Source organism: Vicugna pacos, chromosome 7, assembly GCF_048564905.1.
Source record: "Vicugna pacos chromosome 7, VicPac4, whole genome shotgun sequence".
NCBI lineage: Eukaryota > Metazoa > Chordata > Mammalia > Artiodactyla > Camelidae > Vicugna > Vicugna pacos.
This window is the reverse complement of record NC_132993.1, coordinates 17519611-17542117: the sequence shown is the minus strand read 5'-3', so window position 1 is coordinate 17542117 and position 22507 is coordinate 17519611. Positions and strand designations below refer to the sequence as shown.

Here is a 22507-nt window from a genome sequence, read left to right as displayed (position 1 = left end):
ATTACTGTTGTGAAGCACAGGGAACTATTGCCGATACCTTGTAATGGCCTAAAATGAAAAAGAACATGAAGAAGAATATGTATGTGTATAGCTGGATCACTATGCTGTACACCAGAAATTAACACAGCATTGTAAATCAGCTATACTTCAATTAAAAAAAAGAATATAAGAAAAAAAGCTTGTTACTGCTAAAAAAAAAAATGCTGCCAAGTGCTCTGTTTACATCTTCACTTCAACTCGATTCTCTTTACGTTGATCTATAGCTTGATTTGGGTGCAGTCCTGCAGCTCAGGAGTGGGAAGCAGGAAAAACAGATTTTCATAACATGTGTAAGTGGGAAGGGTGTGGGCTTTGGAGTCAAGTATACTTAGCTTTAATTCCAGTACTGAAGTTGTTAGCTGTATACATGTGTGCAAGTTACTTTACCTCTCTGTTCCTCTGATTTCTTATTTGTAAAAAGTGCAGTGATGCTGCCTTACCAGACCATTTTTAGTATTGCTTTAGACTGTGCGCAAAATAACCACTGCGTTGTCTGGTGTATAAGATAGACACTCAGTAATTTATATCATGTGCCTCACTTGCAGCTTCCCTTCCCAAGGTGTAGGGCACAGGGATGCATGTATATTTGTGCATTTAGTTTTAAAATTTCTCAAGTATAGGATGAGAGCTTCTCAGCAATTACTGTCAGAGGGATCTTGGATAATTTTTGGACTCAATATTTACAAAAATGCTATGTCATTTAAGTCTACGTTATTAGAAATATAGTGCCCATATTATGGGATATAAAACCTTTTCCTGCTTGGACTGGTCACACCATATGTTGTGTCGGTTCTGAGTACCACATCTTGAAAGGCAGGATAGGGAACCTTTTAAGAGCCAGAGTATCCAGATTGGAGGCCTGGCTCTGGTACTTAAAAGTTCTCGAACACACAGCTCAGTCTCTTCATATGTAAAAAGGGGGAACAGTGGACCTAGTTCACAAGGTTGTTGCAGGAACAAATGAATTATTATGTGTAAACCACTTAGACTAGTGCAGGTATGTAGTAAGTCATACATGGGTGTTACCGTTTTCAAGGGGACTGAAAGAAATTAGCAAGGATGATGGGCTGCATGGAAACCATGTTGTGGAAGAAACAACTGAAGAAATTGGAGGTGTTGAACCTGAGAAGAAAGAAGTATTGAGAGTCCTTTACCATTTAGAGTGAAACTTTATGGGAGAGGGAATAGACTCACTGAAAAAGGTGGAACTAGGATCCGTGGGTAGACATTACAAAGAGGCTGATTTTATTTTATTTAAATAAAAGGCTTTGTAACAAGTCGAGCTGTTCAAAATTGCAGTGAAAGGCTCTGTGAGCTCGTGAGCTTTCCCTGGAACAGAGAGGCTTAGAAGGCTGAGGAGAGGTTCCTGACCTGGCTGGCGGGGTAAGCTGGATGACACGATTTCTCTCCTACCCTGCTATCAGTTCAGCTCAAGTGTCCGGCTACCAGTGGGATAGTCCTGCACTGAAATCTGCTGGGTTTTTGTAGCACGTGGGGGAACTTTCTCCCTAGAATTAATCTGCTCTTATTGTCTATCATTCTTTCATTTTGCAAATATTTATTGTGGTCTCACTTTGCAGAAAAGGAAACAGGTTGGAAATGAATCTTTGTTTATTGTCTACTCTTGCTTGACACCGTGCAGTCCCTGGAGGAACCTAATGAATTCGGTTCCCTGGGAGGATTGTGTTTTGAAGTTCTTGTGAGCAGAGCACTGGTGCCTATTTTAGACCGTCTTCGTCGAGAATGTGTGTTTGACATGTTTGGGTGTTTGGAAGATAGAGATAATACCTCCCTCCAGAGCAAAAGGCAGGCATATTTACCGTCCAGTATAAGAGATTCAGTTTTCTAAGCTCAGATTTCATCTGCAGGCATTCACTTGGGCCCATCTGCCTGATGCCCATGGGACTTGGAGGCAAGGAGAACTGTTACAAGTAGGCTGATGCTCCTGCTGCTTGCTGTGCTATGAATAATTAAATCCTTAGCTTCCGACCCAGGTTTTGTGACTTCTACAAACATCCATGACACTGTGGCAGGCTAACTTGTTAGCTTGTGTAGGATAAAATCTCAGAGTCTTCACAATTCTTGACGTTAAGGAGGAGTAAGGTGAAAGAGAGGTCAAAACCCAGGCCCAGGGCCAAATGATCTAGTGTTTGGGGTTGATGGAATCTGAACCTTTTGTCTCCAAAGGGTGTCATTTCCATGACATTTGGGAAAACTGCCACTGCCTGGACCGCTGTAACTACTGCTGTTATTACAGTGACAGCCAGCCACCATCGCCAGTGCTATTGATAAGCTGGGCTTTGTCTGATCTCATTTAATTCTCAGCTACAACCCTGTAAGGAAGGTATACTTACTACCCGTATTGTATAGGTGAGCAAAATGAGATACTCTGACCAAGGTCATATGGGCAGTAAATGGGGGAGCCAGGGTTCTAGTCTAGGCAGTTCGGTTGAAGAGCCCATGACTCTATCAGTTAGGAGTGTAATCTTTTTTTTTTTTTAATTTTAAAAATTATTTTTTTTAATGAAGGTACTGGGGATTGAACCCAGGACCTCGTGCATGCTAAGCACACATTCTGCCACTGAGCTATTACCCACCCGTTGGGAGCATAATCTAAAAACAGACGGTACTACCCCTTACCCTCATTGTGAGGTGGGGCAAATTAATGTACCCTCTTCAAATCTTAGCTGCTTCATCTGTAAAAAGCAGAGGAAGGATGCTAACAGGACCTGCTCCAGTGGGCTGTTCTGAGGATTAACCATCTATAAAATGCAGCCTCTCTAGATGTTAGTGGCTATTATTATCACTGCTTTTCTATTCTCTAATTACAAAACCCCCAAACCTTTTAACAGTTTTGTTCTCTCGGAGTTCTCTAATGTAAGTGTTTTTGACTAAAGGCAAAATGTCACTCAGCCCAGTTTACATCAGGAGGATGAATTTCATATGTGGGGCAAAGATGGCTCAGACGATTTCCTTATATAAATACTGTCTCTGAAAATGAAAATAGGAGCTGAAACCCACCCCTTATAGGCCCGATTTACTATGTCATCTTCATTTTAGTAATCCTTTCTGTTTTCTGAATAATTCCTAATGCGGTAGTAATATGTTACAGTGACAGGTGATGCCCAAGAAGGTGTCCTGTCTTTCAGCCTGTTTTCCTTAATGGTAATTGTGGTAGTTGATATAAACAGTGTGACTGTTGGGCATGTTTCTTTCCACAAATGGTGGTGGAGAGGAAATTATGCAAAGCATCATAAAGATGGCAGACTGATCCACTGTAGCTTTGAAAAGTCTGTGGCTGTTTGCTGTGACAAGGGGGAAATAGAGTTAAGTATCTAGGAACTCTTCCCTTTGGGACTGTTGATAAATTGAAGTTATTTGATAATTTGAAATTATTTTCTAATTGTGCTTTACTTAACAATAGCCTGGAAGGTTTCAGATGAAAAGAGCAAAGTTTTGTGTTGTAGAAACAACAGGAAGGCATGCTTAGCCACCCGGGACCCAAATATTGCAAGTAATATTGGTAGGTCCATCCTTGAAACCAGATTCCCCCTAAGTTTGCTACTCTGATTACCTGTATTACTCAAATGCTTGTGTGGTATTTTCTACCTGAAATTAAACTTGGTAATGGCCTGGTATAGGCTCACCAGTTGACAGAGGTGGGCATGGGACCTGGCATGGTAAAGGCCTTCCTTCAAGTCTTGGGGTTCCCACTGCATTGCCTTTCTGAGTGTTTACCATTAAATTACCGGCAGTCCTTCATTGAATTTCTGTCCCCACCCTCCCCACCTCCATTTCATGCTGGACCCCATCTCTTGACTACCTTAACACATTTAGAGAATTCTTTCTAGAGGTTAGATTGCAGTCAGAGACTGGCCTGCTGAATCCCCCCCTAAATTGAAAATGAAGTTTTATGTATTATGTGACTCACAAATTAAGATCTTTTACTCTAAATGACAGTTTGGAGAAGACTGTTCTACAGTATTTTGCCAGCAAAAATCTAAAAGGGGATATGTGATTGATTCACTGACAGACCATCTCTGAAATCAGTTCTGATGATGGACTTATAATTGATTACATCCATCACTGAGAGCCTAAACTACCCCCTCCCTAAATTAAAAAAGATAAATGAAACAAAGTATGCTGAATGTATAAGCTGACAAATCCGAGGGAATTTAATGAAACTCTAAATTACTGCAGCCAACAGATAAGAGAAAAAGGTTTCTTTGTTACTGATTATAACACTAAATTAAAAAAAATTATCCAAGAAAGATAATGGAGGAAACAAAGATCTGTGGCCCATGTATCAAACTAAGTTATTGAAAGATTTTTAATAAGTGTATCTATCTCGTTCCCTGCTTATTGTTGATTCGTATCAGTCTTGTTAGTACTGTTGGAAGAATGGTAAATGCAGGGGCTGTCTTGTAGTATAGCTGATATTATTGCCGTTGTAATGGGTTTTAGAATTACTGTGACCTGATTTCCAGGCCGCTGGGGGCTCTGTACCAAATTCAGGTCATTTGAATGAACTGTTTGCAAAGTGGTTCCTCAGCATAGGAGCAGTTTTATAGTGTTTGGCTGTACATGAAAAGAAGACCAAGTGAAAGTGACTTAAGAAATGGATATTTATTATCTTCCCAGAAGAAGTCTAGAGATAAGGCAGCTGACTACTGGCTGCTTCCATAGCCCAATGATGTAATGGTGGTAGCTGGCATTTCTCTTGGCTTTCCCTTCCAGGGTTGTAAGATGGCTAACTTGTTTGAGTATCTTAGCTTTGTATAACCAGACCCAGTGTTGGGAAAATGGGCCTGCTTCCCCTGCAAGAAAACTCTTCCTAGAAGTCCTTAGGTCTCATTGGCCAGACCTCTCACTGGTAAGGGAACTGGAAATACTAGGATTCACTCAAATAAATTGAAACCTGCCCAGACTCTTGCCAAGTTCATGTTGCCTGGTACCTGACTATGCCAAGGGGAAAAGTGAAAGGACAGACTTCTTGGATTGGCCACCAATAAATCCACTTAGATTGCTACTGGAATTGACTATACGGGTGGTTTTGTATTTTCTCTTAGTAACTTGTTCCATTTCCTGGTTAGATGCATGTGCTCTCATTGACTACCTCATCTTTCTTCTACTTTCTGGTTTTAAATTTGACTCAGCTTGATACATTCTGTCTTGACCAGGACCCTGTCTACCAGTGATGATGTTGAGGACAGAGAAAACGAGAAGGGGCGGCTGGAAGAAGCCTATGAGAAGTGTGACCGCGACCTGGATGAACTGATCGTGCAGCACTACACAGAATTGACCACAGCCATTCGTACGTACCAGAGCATCACTGAACGCATCACCAACTCCCGAAACAAAATAAAGCAGGTGAGCCTCCGTGCCTCTGGTGTCTGGTGATGGTCGCACCTTTGGTTAGTCCAGGGGTTGTAGCCTGGGGAGGTGCCTTGGCAGTGGTAATGGCCTTAACGATTGATTCAGACTGATGCTTTTCAGGAGTTGTGCAGATGAAGAGGAAGACAGAGGGTATCTTGGCCTTGCTGTTTTTCTCCCCTATGTCTAATCTTTGGTTTCTGCCATTACTTTCCCCTGCAGTGTGATGGGACACAGAGGAGATGGCCTCACCTTGAGGAAACCTGAAAGGGAAGCTCTTTTAAGACTCCAGGGTCTCTTACTGTTGGAGGCTCTCATTATAGTGTATCAGATGGATTTAAAGGGCCCACGTCACACATTTTGTATGTGTGTATATTGCTATAGCAGTTGAAAATGTGTAAAAAAAAAATTGGTTTTGAGTATGTCATCCCCATTTGAAGCTGTGGTTTCTCTGCCATCCTGGTACATTCTTGGTAATTATAGTGAAGAAAATCTAGTTTACAAGTTATTTAAACATATAGTGGAATATTTATAAATACTGAAATTCTTGAATATCATTCTTTAGTAGTGACAAGCATGTATTAGTTTTTATTTTGTGACTGTCTTTCATATCTTGGAGCTGTTCCTTGTCTCTTTCACTCTTTTTCTTTCTCCCTTCCCTCTTCCTCCCCTCTCTTCCCTCTTGTTGGTCCTGTCCTTCTTTCCTTCCTTCCTTCTTCACCTCCTTCCTTCTGTGGTTGGTCTTTGAAAACCTGTTGGTTCCTGAGTGCCACATCTTTAGTTCCTAAAGGATAAAGTGGGTTCATGAGGGGTATTTTTATTTTTGGCCAAGGGATGCACTAATTAAATAAAGGTTATGTAATGTCACATCATAGTTACATGGTTCTTGGCTGTGTATTTCGAGGGTCACTCCTTTAACACCTGGTATTACTGCTGTCTGATAAATAACAATTGCTACCACTTACTGAGCACTGATTCCTTGCCAGGCATGATGATGTCTTTTCCTCAGTTGACAAACTTAGGATCTGAACCCTGGTCTCTGCTCTGAGGTCCTTGCTGCTGGGTTTCAGACATCTGGAAAACAGTATTCCCCCACTTTGGTGTAAATGAGACATTCTGCAGAACTCCAACATACCACTCCCCTCTTGTTTGGGGTGAGAGCTGCAGAGTCCTATGCTTGGTCCCCTCCTTAGCACTCAGCAGCTGACCTTCAAGCACCTCTGTGGCCAGAGCACTGCATAGACTATTTGCAGCACTGCCCTGTGCTAGTCGATTGGTTAAGGCATTTTCTGGATGGTACCTGCCTGGTAATGGCTGTGCTTGTGGTATCCTCACATGTTTTCTTCCCTGCCTTCTAACCCTTACATTACGATCTGGTAAGCAGATATGTAAGTTACTCTTGTAAGAAAGCTGTTACAAGATTCAGCCTTTAAGAGTATAGTTCCACAACTAGGAGACTCTTAACCTTTTTTAAAGCAATGTGCTGGCCTCTTTCTATTTTAAAATTAACTGGGCATTTTCAAAGGCAGTACTATAATTCTTAACCTTTACAAGTGGTGAGTTCATCCTATGGATTTATCTGTGAAACTAGGTAAAGCTATAGATCAGCTGCTGTAGATTTCAAGTAAACTGTAGTCCATTTTGACCCAATATACTAAGCTTGAGAGGGGACAGAAAATGAACGTATACAGCTGCTGACCTTCTGGCTCTGCCTCGGGTAATCACAGTAAGGGTGAAGGACCTTTTGGTATTTGTGTTTTCCGATTAGTCTGCTTGACTGGAAAGACTTTGTCCTGATCTCAAAGGAAGCACTGCAGTGGTTTCTGCCTTCATTCCCTATCACTCTTGAGTCGATAGCATCTTTGCCCAAACAAAGAGTGTTTGCTGGCACTGAAAAAGAGAGTCTCATCTTGATGGTTTCACATTTGTTTTAGCAGCCACAGTCTTTTCACCCTCCTCATTTTTAAGGATGCCCGAATTTTGAGCAAAAGGAAACAATGAAAAAGAAAGCTTTTTGTTTACTATATCAGACAGTTGTTAAAGTAAATGTCACAGAACTATTAGGAATTAGCTTCAATATTGGCAAGAGAAAGAAAAGGGTAAATTTCTTTTCAGAAAAGCCTTTAATTGATAAAGGGGAGAAGAAAGATACTAGGGAAAAGTGAAGGTGAATTTTTCATTGTATAACTTGATAATTTTGTACTGTTAAAGTCCCTTTCTGTTTTTTTTTTCTTTTGAGTTATAGTGAAAGTCCATTTCTTATTGCCAAGGAACCACTATTTCTTCACCAATCTTTCCATGTCATTTTTGGGTTTTAATTGCACGTTCGATTATATACAAAATACAAGTACGTATATTTTTAAATTAAAAATGGGGAGGAGTCAATAATCATTGGATGACATTATTTCAGTGCCAAGGAAGTTGTTGCGAATGTGTAGATCTGAGTTGAAATTTTCTTCCTGCTTTCTGTCAAAGAATGTAACGAATCATTCAACAAATATTTGTTGAGTGCCAGCCTTGTGCCTGGTGCTGTCCTAGGTGCTGAACTTTTTAGATTTCCATATAATGGAAAATATCAGTCCTTGTCCTTGTGGAGCTTACATGCTAGTGGGTGGAGAGAGGAAAACAAATGGAATTTAGCAACATTGATTTAGTCTCTGTGTAAGAAGTGTCTGTTTTGTGCTGAGCTTTGCTCTAGTTTTTGGGGTATAGAGGTGAATTAAACAGACAAAAATGCCTGTCCTTGTGGAGTTTATATTCTAGTCAAGGGAGACAGGCTATAAATTAATAGATAAGTAAAAGAGGGCATAACAGATGGTAAGAAATGCTGCACTGGGGGAAAAAAGGCAAGGAAAAAGAATAGGGAGTTTTGAATAGGGAGGTCAGGAAAGGCTTCACTGCAGTTACATTTGAGCCAACACCTGAAGGAGCTGAGGGACAGTCTGGAAAATCACCTCAGGAAGAAGGAATATCAGGTACAGAAAGATCCTGAAACAAGAACAGGGTTGGAACTTGGGGAAAGCTGCAAGGAGGACAGGGGGCTGGAGCACAGAGGGAAGTGGGGAGAGTGGCCAGAGAGAGGAGTGCGGGGAAGAGGAGGTGTGGCAGAGGGAGAAGGTGATGTGGGGTCTTGATCCCTGTAGGGACTTTGATTTTGACTCTGGGTATGATGGGAAATCGTGGTGAGGTTTTGAGCCCAAGAATGACATGTGGTGTCTAACATTTTAAAAGGGCTATTTGAGCTGCTATAATGAGAACAGATTTTAGTGGGGGCCAGGGCAGACGAGAGATATTCATATTCGTGCTTTGTTACCTTTAAAAGCTTGAGCACAAAACTATTCACATTTCCTATTTTGGTATGTGTATTTGGAATTTGTTTCATGGACGGGTTTATGTTATATTGTCAGAATCTATGTCCTTGAGGATAATGTGAGCTGACAGATGAATCTGACTCTTCCCAGATGTTCCGAACTTCTTGACACCAGTCAAGTCCAATTGGCATTTTTTCTAGACTAAAAAAATATGTGCAAATAAAACACCATGTACAATTGATCAGGTCAGTTATGTGGATAACAAGCAAAATACTTGGGCTATCCTATTACTGTTGAATACAGGTGAGATGTTACGTTAGAAAACTTCAGAATCCGTTGGTTCCGTCAGTGTCTCTCATAATAATGACTGGTATAGCAGCAGCACCACCAAAATAGGTGAATATGAGTGGATACAAGTTGGAGGCTTCCGCCGTACAGGTGATGCTTCTTGGTAGTATTTGATTTTGAGTGTTTCTTCCATCCTGTACTAGGTAGATGAGATGACATTAGATTTCTTTAAAGATACTAAGTATCCATCTAATGCTTATTATAGAAGCAGGTAGGCTGAAGGGAAAACATAGATGCTCGTCTCTGTTGTGATGTGTGCATAAACCCTTTACATTTTGCCCTGATTTTGGCACTTCTGTTGGTGCTAGATCAAGCTCTTAAGTCATTTTTCTTGCCTGTAATTGGAAATAACCATATGTGATGATTGAAGAATTCATTAGGGCTTAATCCTTGAGTAATACAACATCCATTACTTAACATTTAACTCAAATAGTGTTGTGACTTTGTATATGAAAATATACCTTGAGCAGTAGAATTAGAATGAAGAATAACCTTAATATAAAAAAAAAGTCAGAGTCAAACAACATGGTTTTGGTAAGAAGTTATTTAAGTCCGGATATAAGATAGAAAATCCTAGCTGCTTGTATAAGAAAGGGGAAAAAGCCCAGAAATGGACATGTGAAACTGAGAGCAATGATGAGACACTGTAGTTGAAAAATCTGAGCGGTAGTCTGGAGTGCTGTGATGTGGTCACAAGAACTATGAGGAAATTTTTTCATCAAGTTTAACTGTATCTGAATTTGTGTACTGTATCCAGACTCTGCAACTCAGAAGGAAAGCACTGCCTTTGGAAAGGGTTGAGTGGAACCTCTCAGAGAATTTAAGACCTTAGAATGGAAGCTAAAAAACTAAGGGGCAAAAAGCACAGGAAATAGAAGTTTGAGGGTAATTTAAAAATGATCCATAGCTCTAAAGGGCTTTTAAACCAAACATGGAGTAGTGTTTCTGAAGTTCATTCTCTCTAGGCACTTTCTATATATAAGCCTATGGGAAGAAAAATGTGTGTTGGTCACGTGTTTAGGATACCCATGAAAAATGCTTATATGTAGATTCATTTTGACTACAAAAAGGAGAAAATACGGTATTTTGTACTTTTAGAATTAATGTTGGTTGTTACATTAATTTTCGTTTACTATCCCTTGCATATGGGGAACTGTACAGGCTATTTCTAGTGTACAGTTTTCGATGAGGTGCTTGCACATTGATAATGCTTTATTACAGATAATACGCACACTCAAAGGTATTCTCCTCCTCTCCTTGTCTTATCCTTGATCAAGTTCAATGCTTTTCTGATTTTACGACTTAAGAGTTAAGGCCTCCACCACCTGCCCTGTGCCTCCATCAGCATCCTCCTCTGTCAAATGCTCCCACAGTGTTATTCAGAGGCCCCCCGTTCATTTCCCTCTCTTGATACTTCCCAAGGCAGAGTTGCTGAAGTCTGTTTCCCTGCTTGCTTCATCCTCTCCTGTATCCATTCATGATGACCTCTTGGGCCCTGTGTGCCTTACTCTCTCTTTTTAAAGTCACCAATTAAAAAGTCTCTAATTAGACTAACTTGTTTATTGAAGTTCATTTTTATTGAAACTAGTATTCTTTTTTTAAACAACTTTATTGTCATAAATTCTGTACAGTAAACTACACATATTTCAGATGTACAATTTGATGAATTTTGATAGATGTATACACTGAGGAAACACCACCACAATCAAGATAGCTAACATTTCCATCACTCCCCAAGAGGTGAAAATTCCAAACTCCCAATTTATCTTTTCCCACCTTCTTTACCTGCTGCTAACCATAAGTCTGTTCTCTATGTCTGTGAGTCTTGAAACGGAAATTTTTGCTATTGCTGAACAGGTGATTAGGAGCAACTGAAGTTGCTAGAATTCTTAGGAAGCAAAGGAAACTTGGGTTTGAGGAAGGATTTCTTGGGTTTTGATGTCATGATTTGAAAAGCTTGACTCTTCATGAATTTATTTAAGGAAGAAACAGTAATGTAACTTTTCAATCTTAATTATGCTGATAAATTAAGTAGAATGTAATTAAGATGCTGTCACTGCATTTCTAAAAGAATAGGCATTTGAGAAGTAAAGGTTTAGGTGTAAGATGGTACCCTTCTTACATATTCATTAATGGACATACTCCTGTTTCTCTCCAACCTGTTTTAAAAATCATATTTGTTGAGCTATAGTTTACATACAATAGCATGCATTATTTTTTAGAGTACAGTTCAATGCAGTGAGTTTTGGCAAATGTATGTATCCTTGAGTGTGTTACCATCACCCCAGAGAGTTCCCTCCTGCTTTGCAGGCAATACCCCCCAACCCCATCCAGCTCCAAACAGCTGCTGATTTTAACCCTGTCTATAACTCTACATTCTTTTTGCCTGTTCTAGAACTTCATACAGTATATACTCTTTTATGTCTGACAACTTTTGCTCAGCTTCATGATTCTTCATGTTTCTTATCTTACTGCTGCTAATGTCCCCTCCGACCCCGAGCTTTAAAAGAACATTTCTTCATAACTCTGACTTTCTAATCAAAAAGCTGAAGGCCCAGGGCAAATTAGTATTAAAAGTTCTTGTAGCTTCTTAGATCTGTAGCTTTGGCTAAACTCAGTTGAGGGAATAATTTTGTTGATGTTTGTTTTCCACACATCCTGATGCCATCTTCCCGACCCCGAAATACACACAGAAATTCTCTCTTCCTTTTCATTTTCCTTCCATGTAGTAAACAAAAAGGGGTGAGTGGATTACATTGTATATATCCTAGTGTGAAATGCCATAGTGGTCTTTTTCCCATTAGAAAGGAGTTTGCCAAACTTTCCTGACACTCTAAGTTTATCTCCCACTCTCTTGATCAGGAGCCTAGTTGGGTGTTGTATGACATAAAATGTATTTTTAACTGTTTCCATAGTAACCATTAAACACAGGGGATAAAGCTGAGAAGTAAAGAACCAAGGTGATAGGAGAAGAATATCAGAAATCAGTTTCTGATAGATTTTAACCAAGATTTGAAATAGAATGGATTTAATAGTTAGAGTTGTTAACCCAGAGACCAGGAACTCCAAGAAGATTGAGGAATGATGTTGAAAATGTGTTTAAAAAAATCATATAAAACCACAAATGCTGATTAAAAACTAGCACTCTCCTGTCTCATTCTACCCAGTTCCAATTCCAACACCTCAAAGGCATGGACTTAAACTCTTTTAGTTGTTTTTTCAACCAGCTATTTGTATTTCTAAGTAATATGTTTATACTATTTTTCTTGATTTTTCTGTTTTAGACATTGTATATGAACTTCCAGTTATGCCCCTGTCTCCTCTTTTCCCCACCCCACCTCATCTTCTTCCTTCATCCTCTCTATGTAGTTGTATCCTGGTTTCTGGTTAAATAGCCTGTGCTCATTTTACTATAACAACATAAATATGTGCATCTAAGCCACCCAACATACTCTTTCTGCTTGTACCATTTTGTTATTTGCCTTGGAGTTAATGACTGAAGAATCCCATTGCCTTTCTTCTGCATCGATTTACCCCTTCCCTGGATCTTGTGTTTCTTCTCTTCTGTTTTTCTCTTGTATTGATGGAGTACCTTCTTCCGTAGCTTGCTGAGATATGGTGCATATAAGGTTTATTTTTTTGAGAGTTTGCTTGTCTGAAAATGTCTTTATTCTGTCCTCACACTTGATTGATAGTTCTCCTCGGAAAGAATTCTCTCTTAGGAATAATGTGTCTTCAAAATCCGTTGTCTTGTAGGTTTTAGTGTTGCTGTTGAGAAAATCTGATGTATTCTGATTCATAATCCTTGGTATGTATGGCCTGTGGCTGCGCTCCCCCACCCCCCAGCTTTGAAAGCTTTTAAGATTGTCTCTGGGTCCTTGTGTTCTTATGGTGTCAGGATCATGTGCCCTGGCTTGGATCTTTTTCGCCTTCATGATCTTGAACACTTGGTCTGCCTTTTGAATCTGAAAATTCATGTCTTTTACTCTGGGACATTTTCTTTTCTTTTATTCTTTTTCTCCACTGTCTCATTTTTCCTCCCCTGGAATTCTTAGCAAGTGTTGGACCTCTTCAATCAGTCCCCTCCTATGTCCTATTTTCCTTGTTTTTTGCTCTTTGGAGTTTTAAATTTCCTCAAAGATTTCTTCTAACTTTAGTATTGAATTTTTTTTTCTATCACATATTTAATTTCCAAGAACTGCTTTTCATTCTCTGATTTTTCTTATAGTATCTTACTCTTGTTTCATTGATGTAAGACCTTCTTCTTTTCCCTAAGGGATATTAGAGCTTTTAAAAATTTCTTTTTCCTGCTTAGTTTCTGTCCCCCCACACCCCTCAGCACTTTTTTGTTTGTGTTGATGTCTATCTTTCCTTAATACAGGCTTTCCTTGACTGTATGGTGATTCTTGGCTAACTCTTTGGATGGAGGGAGGTGTCCTACAAAGCTGATGGGAAGCTCAGAGCAGGTAGTGGGGCTTGTCTAGTGGTGATGGGGCAGAGGGACCTGACAGTTGCCTTGGTGAAATCTCAAATAGCACTATCGATAGATCTTTCCACTTGGTTGTTCTTTTCCCAGGGAAAAGCCGTAAGTTTCCTGTGTTGGGGCTCAAAGTCGAGCTGAGTATTATCAGAGCAAACCTTGGAAGGAGGTTGAGGATGCAGAGCAGGCTGACTTACCTTGACTTCAGCTTCCTGCTGTCCAGCGCCTCACACCCTCCTTTGGGATGTATCTGGCATTTCCTGGTCCAGATTCTAATTGCGTTTCTTCCAGTTTAAACCTCCTATTTTTGGCCAGCGTTGAGGGGAGGGAGTTGCTCGTCTGTGTGGTTGGATGAAGGCTCCGAAATAAACTCTGAACGTTTTGACCCTGTATTCTTGCCTTCAGTGTTCTTGGTGCCTCCCTTCCAGGGTTAGCAAACCCCACTCAGTGTCATCTGTCCAGCTTCCAAGAGTTTCTTGCCGTCTTTGCTGTCCTTTCGTCTCTGTTCTCTTTTCGTGATGTTTTATGCTAAACGTAAGTAATTTTGCCATCTCTTTGGTGGGACTGCAGAAGGAGTAGAGGCAACTAGAACCTACATCAACAGATTTTCCAAGGGGTCTATGACCCCTCCCCCAAAAAGCCGATGATCATTCTGCTATGTTTATCAAGAGAGATGACGAAGTCCCTTTGTTCAGTCCTCTTTTCATATTGAAGAGTTTGATAAAACTGTTTTAGGTTTTGTCTTAAAGTTGTAGGATTAGATTAGATGCTTTCCCGAGATGTCTTCTAATTTTAGCATTCTATCTTCATATTTTCCATGTTTGTTGGAAAAACGTTGAAATTTAGTTTTATAATCGCCAAAAATATAGCATCGTGCACCACCACACCAGATACTGTAGAAGACAGATTTTCAATTCTTAAAAACAATGGTAGACTTTCTAGGGTGATGGAAATGTCCTATGTATTGAGGAAGGTTTGGGTTACACAGGTGTATGTGTTTGCTAAAACTTGTTACAGGGGACACTTGATATATTCATGTATAAATTTTACCTCAAACAAAAAGCAGCAAAACTAAACAACTATGAATTTCTAATTTAAATAAAAATATGTGTAGAAGAACGTCAAAAGTATGTGAAAGAAGTTCTGTGAATTGTGAAAGCTCATGATTCTCTTTATTTTTTCATGTTATAAAATTAAAAAACCCACCAATTCTGTTATTATAATCTAGATTTTCACATAATGTGTGTTCAGTGGCTTGAAATAATCTAAAGGATTAAAAATAAAATTGAAAGTACAAAAATTTTGGATTATTTTAATCAAAAAAGGAAATTAAAGTAAAAATAAGCAAAAAAATTTTTATTTAAATTAGGGTGGACAAAGAAAATGTTCTTATCATGTACGTTATGGCTACCCTCTCCTTCTGGTTTTTCAAGCTGTGCCTATGCTGGTCACCAAATTGCAGATGTGTGAGAATGCCTGCAGTTGTCTTATTCACTATTTAAAAAGCAAAATACATGACAAATTTTTTGGTGTGTCCTAATTCTCTTGATTTGGAGATGATCTCTGAATGTATCTACTCTCTTCTGGAAACTGGGCTTATCTTCATTTTGGTCAGGTGAAATGAAGGCCCAGTTCCTTGGTTGTAAACTTGAGCTGAAGTTGTAGATCTCAAAGGATAGACCCGGTGACCTGTCAGCTGAATAGGAAATATGCCAGGAAGAATGGGGATATCAGTCATTCCCTTTTAGAGGTATTAACATCAGGGTGGAATTTCTTCTTTTCAAAATGCTTTATATCGTGAGTAGTTTTATCTAGACAAACTCAAAGGTGGGACCAGAGAGAAAATACAGACACAGAAATGGTGACATACTTAGTTGAGTCTGTCAGAACCAGGATTAGAATTTTGCAGGCAGACCAGTGAAAGCGTGTGAGTGGGAACTAGGAACTGATCCTTACAGCAGTACCAGTGAAGCATCCAAACAGATGATGGGTTTAGGCTGGTGAGACTTGGGACTGACCCAGGATTGTAACTGTGTTACATTGTAGGTGAAAGAGAATCTGCTTTCATGCAAGATGCTGTTGCACTGTAAGCGAGATGAGCTTCGGAAATTGTGGATTGAAGGGATTGAACATAAACATGTCCTGAACCTGCTGGATGAAATTGAGAACATCAAGCAAGTACCTCAGAAGCTGGAACAGTGCATGGCCAGCAAGCACTATCTCAGTGCCACCGACATGCTGGTAAGAGCACAGCATGCGCTCGTGGGCGTTTCTGCTAAGACAGAAGAGCCTTCTTTTGTTCTCTGAATTTTGTAATTCATGAAGCACATTACAAATTGCCCTCTTGGGGTTCAGGAGCCTTTGCAGGTGAGGCCTGGCTGGTTCTCCTCCTAATTTCAGTGTTTGAAATGGTAGGAGATTATTATTTACATATTGTCTGCCTTTAGAACAATGGCAAGAAGTGTAATGGTGAAGGTACTTAAGTCATGGTGGAATGATAATGGGAGTTTTTTTTTTTTTTTAAGCTTCAGAGGAAGATAGTGAATCCCATTTTGAAGAATGAAATCTGCACAAGAGAGAACTTTAGGAGATTTATAAACTCGATGTTCTACAACTCTTTGGAAGGAATTTTAACATTAGGGCTTTGTTTTTTCCTTTAAATTGATAAGAAAGAAAATAATTTTGGGGGAATAATTCTGGAAGTAACTTTGTCAGGCAGGAGTACTCCATAGCCTAGCCTTCAGTCTCTATCTTAGACCATTCTGGTACTTCGTGAATTAGAAATGAAAATTCAGAGATGGTTGCAGCTGGTGGTGCATGTGGCTGAGTGTCAAGAAGATGAATAAAAACTAAAAATACACATCTTGCTCCCTAAAAACCCTAACTTTCCCAGGGTCTGTGGCTCTCTTAGAGAGGCCTGCTGTGTCTGCTACCTCTTTGCACACAAACTCTTCCACTTCCTTCCTCGTAGTTGTCTGGGGACCACGGAAACTCTCGGTAGCAGATGGACTGGATTTGGATTTTCTTTTCCGCAATAGGTGAACGTCCCTCATCTTTGTTTCAACAAATTAGATTGGCTATAACACAGGGAAAAAAAACCCGGAGAGGAATTAATGGGAGAAAAACAGGTTAGGTCCTCTAAGTGGTTCTAATTTATTCTGACTTTCGAGAATGATTTTGCTCTAAGTCTGCCATAAGAAGCTTTTAAGAAAATTTGGTAACTAGGAGGGGAGATGTGTCATCGAACTTCATCATCTGTTAAAACCTGGTTATGTGATAGTGAATACTCAGTTTCCACAGTGGAAGGAGATTAATAATGATCTGTTCTTCAGAGCAGCAAAATAGTTGGTTATTTTCAGTATCTTTGTGGTGGCATCTTCCTTAATGACTGTAGAATGTCTGACAAAAAAATTAGTCACCTCTTAGCTTTACTGTTGGTTTATGTGTTAGGATGGCATGTAGGTGCTAAATTACGAAGATTCAGCAATCAGAGTAGATAAGCTTATATATATTATATGTGTAGCGTATACACATTTATTTGAATCATGATGTTTTTGTAGTGGGCCTGCTTTTAAGTAAGTGCCGTATATTAAAAATAGGTTGTTAGAATTTATTTCCATGTTAATTATGTTCATTTTAGGATTTCAGATTTTAGAATTAGCCTTTATTACTTAAGGGCTCATTTAAGAGCTAATCAATAATGAATACTGTTCTTGTTTTTTTGACTTATTTTCTTAAGGACCTCGTTGAATACTTGTTTAAATTCTTGGTGGTAAGTTACAGAAATTCAGCTTTAGCTAGCTTAGGTAGAAGAATTGCTTTATTCAGGTGACCATTCTGCTAAAAGGACAGGGGCATATGTGGAACATCTGTATGTTCTTCATGCAGGTTTTCTTCATTGTTTTACTGTAGACTGCTACTTCTGCGTGTGGGTGGGGTTGAGTGGGGAAAAGGGGAAAAGAAGGGTTGTAAGCTGTATCTTGCATCTTTCCAGCTTTGCAGAGGAAAATCATCCTTTTCTTCTAATTGAAAAATATGAGAATAGGATCTAGATTGGGCCAGCTTGGGTACTAGGATTGTCAGTTCTAACTAAAACTATGTTAGTTGAGGGAAGTGGGGGGTCTGGGGGGTTGCCTAGGAAGGAAGACTAGTCACCTCCAGATAAGAGTGAGTGTGAGAGAGAGATTTCCCAGAAATGCATCTTTTTTTTCTGTTTGTAGTTCTTTATGTATTCTGGATACTAAGCCTTTATCTGTTAGGTGGATTATAAATACCTTTTTCCAGTTAGTGGTATGTCTTTTCATTTATGCTGTCTTTTTTAAATTTTAAAAATTAAAAAAAAATTTGAGATATAGTTGATTTACGATGTTGTGTTAGTTTCAGCTGTACAGCATAGGGATTCAGTTATACATATACATATATATACTTTTTCAGACTCTTTCTATCATAAGTTATTACAAGACATTGAATATAGTTCCCTGCGCTATGAAGTAGACCCTTCTCATTATAGTGTCTTTTGTTAAAAAGTTTTACAATTTAATGCAATGTTGTTTTTCGTTCTTTTTTCCTTTGTTTCGTGGTTCTTATTTTGAGAAACTTTTCCCTAAATCATTGTCATATAAGAGAATCTCCTATATAATTTTCTTTATTTAAAATCTATTTTCATATATGATATGAACTGTGGATCTAATTTAATCATCTTTATAAATAGCCACTTGACTCAGACCATTTATTGAATTCATTTGCTACAGATTTATAATTTCCCCTTGGTCACATACCAAGTTTCCACATATGCATGGGTTTGTTTCTGAGCTCTTTATTTTTGTCCAATTGGTCTTGTCTGTATCTGCACCAAAACCATGCTGTTTTAATTACTGTAATTTTGTAATATGTCTTGATAGCAGGTAAAGATGTTCTGTCACTTTGCTATTCAGAATTGCTGTGCTATTCTTGGCCTTTTACTCTTCCATATGAACTTTGGTATCAGCTCTGTGAACAGGATATGTCTTTTCATTGACGTCTTCATTTATGTCTTTTATAATGATGCCTTAGTAATGTGTTCCTTAGAGATATTTATGTATGTTATATTTCTGGCTATCATATTTCTTGTTGCTTTTAAAAACAGTGGCTTTTTATTGTAATTTGTAGTTATTAGTCGCTGATATAGAGAAAACTCTATCACATCCCTATATTTTATAAATCATAAATTTCCCTGAACCTAATTCTAATGCTGCCTGCTTGGAAAATGATGATATATTCCTTAAGACTTGTTTCCCATTTCATCAGGTTTCTGAATATCCTGGGTAATTAGATGCTTTTCTCTCTTTCTTTTTAAAGAATTGTTACATATTTTGTGGTAAGAATGCTGAATGTGATCGGATGCTTTTCTTTGTTTCCATACGCTGTGTGTATCTCATTGAAATGTAATTGTTTTTGTTAATACGGTAGGTCGTTGAGGGCAGGGGCTGTATCTTACCTATTTCTGTCTATTTTGTGCTTAGTAGTACACAGTGCACTTCATACAGTCAGCATTCACAGGTGATTAGCCCAATCGGTAACCATGTGGAAGACTTTAACTTCACTAAACAGAGACAAGGGCATTTCCTCTCTGGAGCTCTGGTGTGGTTTCTCTTCTCTGATTTGGGTTTTTTGTTTTGTTTTTTAATGGCAAGGTTCTGTAGTTTCTAACCTTTCCTTTCTGCAGTATTTAAATGAATAACAAAAACCATAATTATAATAATGGCTAATATGTATTAATCCCTCACTGTGTGCTGGTTCCATTTTAAGTATGTTACATTTGTTAAGACATTTACTTCTCACAACAACCCTGTGAGAGGGTAGGTTTCTGATATCCTCCCCAGTTTCCAGATGAGGTAATTGCTTTGCATAACCTGGGGGGGGGTGTTTAGCATATCCCAATATACAATAAAGATATCACGAAGTGGGATTCAAGGTGTGCTCAAAAGGTCAGAAGTACTCTTCAGTTTGGCCTTTCGTATGAGTGAATAGTAAGGTCTATAACTGCACTTTCATTGGACTTCATATGAGAAAATAATCACATTTCCTTTCCTCATGGTTATGTGCTCTTAGAAGTAAAATCTACTTAAGGCATCTCAAGGGTCCAAATGGAAATCTTTGCTAAAAGACATCAGAGGAAAGTGAAGACAGAACAATGTAGTCTTTCAAAACCCTCTGATTTCCTTGGATTTGTTTATCAGAAGATTTTGCATTTCCATTTTAAGGCAGGTGCAGGTGCCCAGTAATTTAATCCCTACTTAGGTTAATAAAACCAGAGTAAATAAATCAGTGGTGACCCATGGCTCTTGTCAGCTCCTGCAATTGCTGCTTCACCATCGGACTGGGCTGCTAGCTGTAGACTTGGCTTCTCAATGGGATATTTATTTCTTTTGATATGATAACCTGAGTATTGCATAAAATAATTAAATTGTCATGACAGGGACTGTCTGCAAATAGGCCTGGCCTTTTGTTTCCTTCTTCAAGGTAAACAGCTGCTGTTGGCTTACGAGAAGCTAAAAGTGATCCAACAAGAAGCCTGTATCCGTCACATTGAAATCAGAGACTTGATTAATATTGTAGCCTGTAGCTTTGTGATATGTATGGTTTAAATTAGACCTTTGCAGTCATTGTGCAGGGTTGATGCAAGCACATTAATGACATAATTTCTGGTTGCTGCATCACATTTCTGCAGTCTGTCCTTTGTATTCCACTCACATTAATTGAAGTAATTTTGCCAGTGAAGCGTGTTTCAAACCTCTGCATTTAAATTGAAATTTTAATTCCCTTATTGTCTTGAAAAGACGACTGAAGATGCCTTGTTACAGGTTTCATTATCACTCAAAACACTCCAGCTGCTGATTCTAATATACAATGACTGATTAATTCTGGGAAGAATTATTAATATAAGAATAGCTGCTGCTTCCCAGTGGCACGAGCTAACCAGGAAGGTATTTCATGATAGTTAATATTTTTATGAACTTTTTTTAAGGCGAGTTTGCGTGGAAGTCTGCATCAACCTGAAATTGCACAGATGAGCTTTGAAAACCACTTACCCAAGTTCTGATTTATCAACCCGTAGAAGTCAATTCATAATTACATTCAATCTGTGAAAACCATGCCAGTGAGGAGTTTTGAAGCACTTCAGCTGACAGTCACAAGGCTTGTGACTGAAAGCATTTTTTCATTTCTAAGTCTTCCTGAGATTGTAGAGATTTTGAATGTCTGTCGATCATTTTGTCTTTTTTTTATACACCTTTTAAAAGAGAATCCTTAGCTGTGTAGTTAAGGATTATTATGGTAATTATAAGAACAACATATTTATGTTAGCTGCCTTCTTCCCAGAGTTTCCCAGAGTGCTTTGCTGAGAGAATGGTACGGTGGAATTATTTCACTTACCCTATGAAAATGTGGCCTCGTCTGGGATAAAGAAGTAAAATAGCTATTTAATTGCACAATTTTCTAAGATCCTATAATAAAAATAAGTATATTTGGCATATTTTTAGTTGACCAGATCCTTTGCAGTTGTTGGACAACATTCAAGGTTATGAAGATCAGCTTAGTGTGACTCAGGTGGACCTGTGCTTTAATCCCAGCTTTGGCTTTGACTAGCTGGATGACTTGGGGCTAATTATTTAGACTTTTTCTGAGATTTGGCATTGAGAATAATCGTTGTTGGAGGGATTAAATGACATATTAAGCTATGCTTGTAAAGTATGCACAGTGTACGTAGTAAGACCTTAGAAATGTGATTTATAATTGATGATTTTTATTGATACTGTAAGAAAGGATATGGTGATTCTCCCATGGTAGACTCTCAAAACTCGGTCTGAAGTGGACTTGTTTTTAGCTGATGAAGGAGTTGAAGCATAGGATAGGCATTTTTGATTCCTTCTTGCCCAACATGAACATATGCGTGAATGGAAGACTACTCCACGGGAATTCCTGCAGGCAGTGATAGGATTTTTCTCAGAAAACAAGTTTAATTTGCTCTAACACATACTTAGATGGATTATCAAGACCCCAAAGTTCTATGCCATATTTTGGGGATTTGGCATGAACAGATTTCAGACTCTGTGTCATCAGTCACCTCTTCAGCCTACATCAAGTATGTGTTCACTGGGTCTATTGACTGTCTAATTATAAACAATGTGATTTGTTGGCCAACTGTCCAAGATCAGTTTGTTGCAAAATCTAGTCTTAGGTAAGTCGATGTGTTAATCTGTTTGGTATTGTAATTCGATATAAGCCAGTTCACTGTTGGAGGGTGCTTATCAAAAATGTTTTTAGTATTAGACTAGTTGATGTTACAGTGTCTTTCTGTCAATGCTTGGGTGGCATGACCAGTGGACCAATGAGGTTGCGCCTCTTGGTACTAGTAAAACTGTGTCATTAGCAAGTAGACTGATCCTCTTCTCTTGTGTTATGAATGGGCAGGGAAGAGATAGCATCCACTATGAAATAATTCATGTACAAGTGAGAAAAAAGGGGCCAAAAATGCATTTCCCTTTCATCTGGCTTGAAAGTTTCTGAGATCTCACAGGACTCTCTTTTTTCTCATCATGACTCTGGGAATGGTATTGAGGTAAAAGCACCATAAATATCAGAAGCTGAAACAATCTAGTGAACTTGTGGGACCTAAGCTGAAAGAGGTTCAGTGACTGCAAAAATAATTTCAGTGTTCCATATGGATTTCTCTACAACATGATAAAAATATATCAGTTGATTAATAATGAAACAGCCACCAGTAAAGCCCATCTGTTCCTAGTGTAGAAGATTGATTTGAAAGACTGATGCCCATTCTGTACTAATAATTTATCAGGAAAGAGTCTGGCACACATTCTGATAGATGGACAAATGAATGTGACAGTGCTGTTGTTGATTGCTTGCGTTTATAGTATGTGTATCTGTGAAGCTGGCCTTAACCTTGAAGGAGCTTACA

At 38.8% G+C, this 22507-nt stretch overlaps 1 protein-coding gene across 1 annotated transcript in view; it reads left to right on the top strand.

The window, feature by feature from the left end:
- The window catches only part of EXOC4 (exocyst complex component 4), a 685089-nt gene that overhangs the window by 16143 nt on the left and 646439 nt on the right, over positions 1 to 22507 (top strand). Inside the window, exons 2-3 of the mRNA XM_006216779.4 lie at positions 5220 to 5409; positions 15598 to 15792. Of these exons, the coding sequence (XP_006216841.1) occupies positions 5220 to 5409; positions 15598 to 15792 (385 nt within the window). The remainder of the gene's footprint in view (positions 1 to 5219; positions 5410 to 15597; positions 15793 to 22507) is intronic.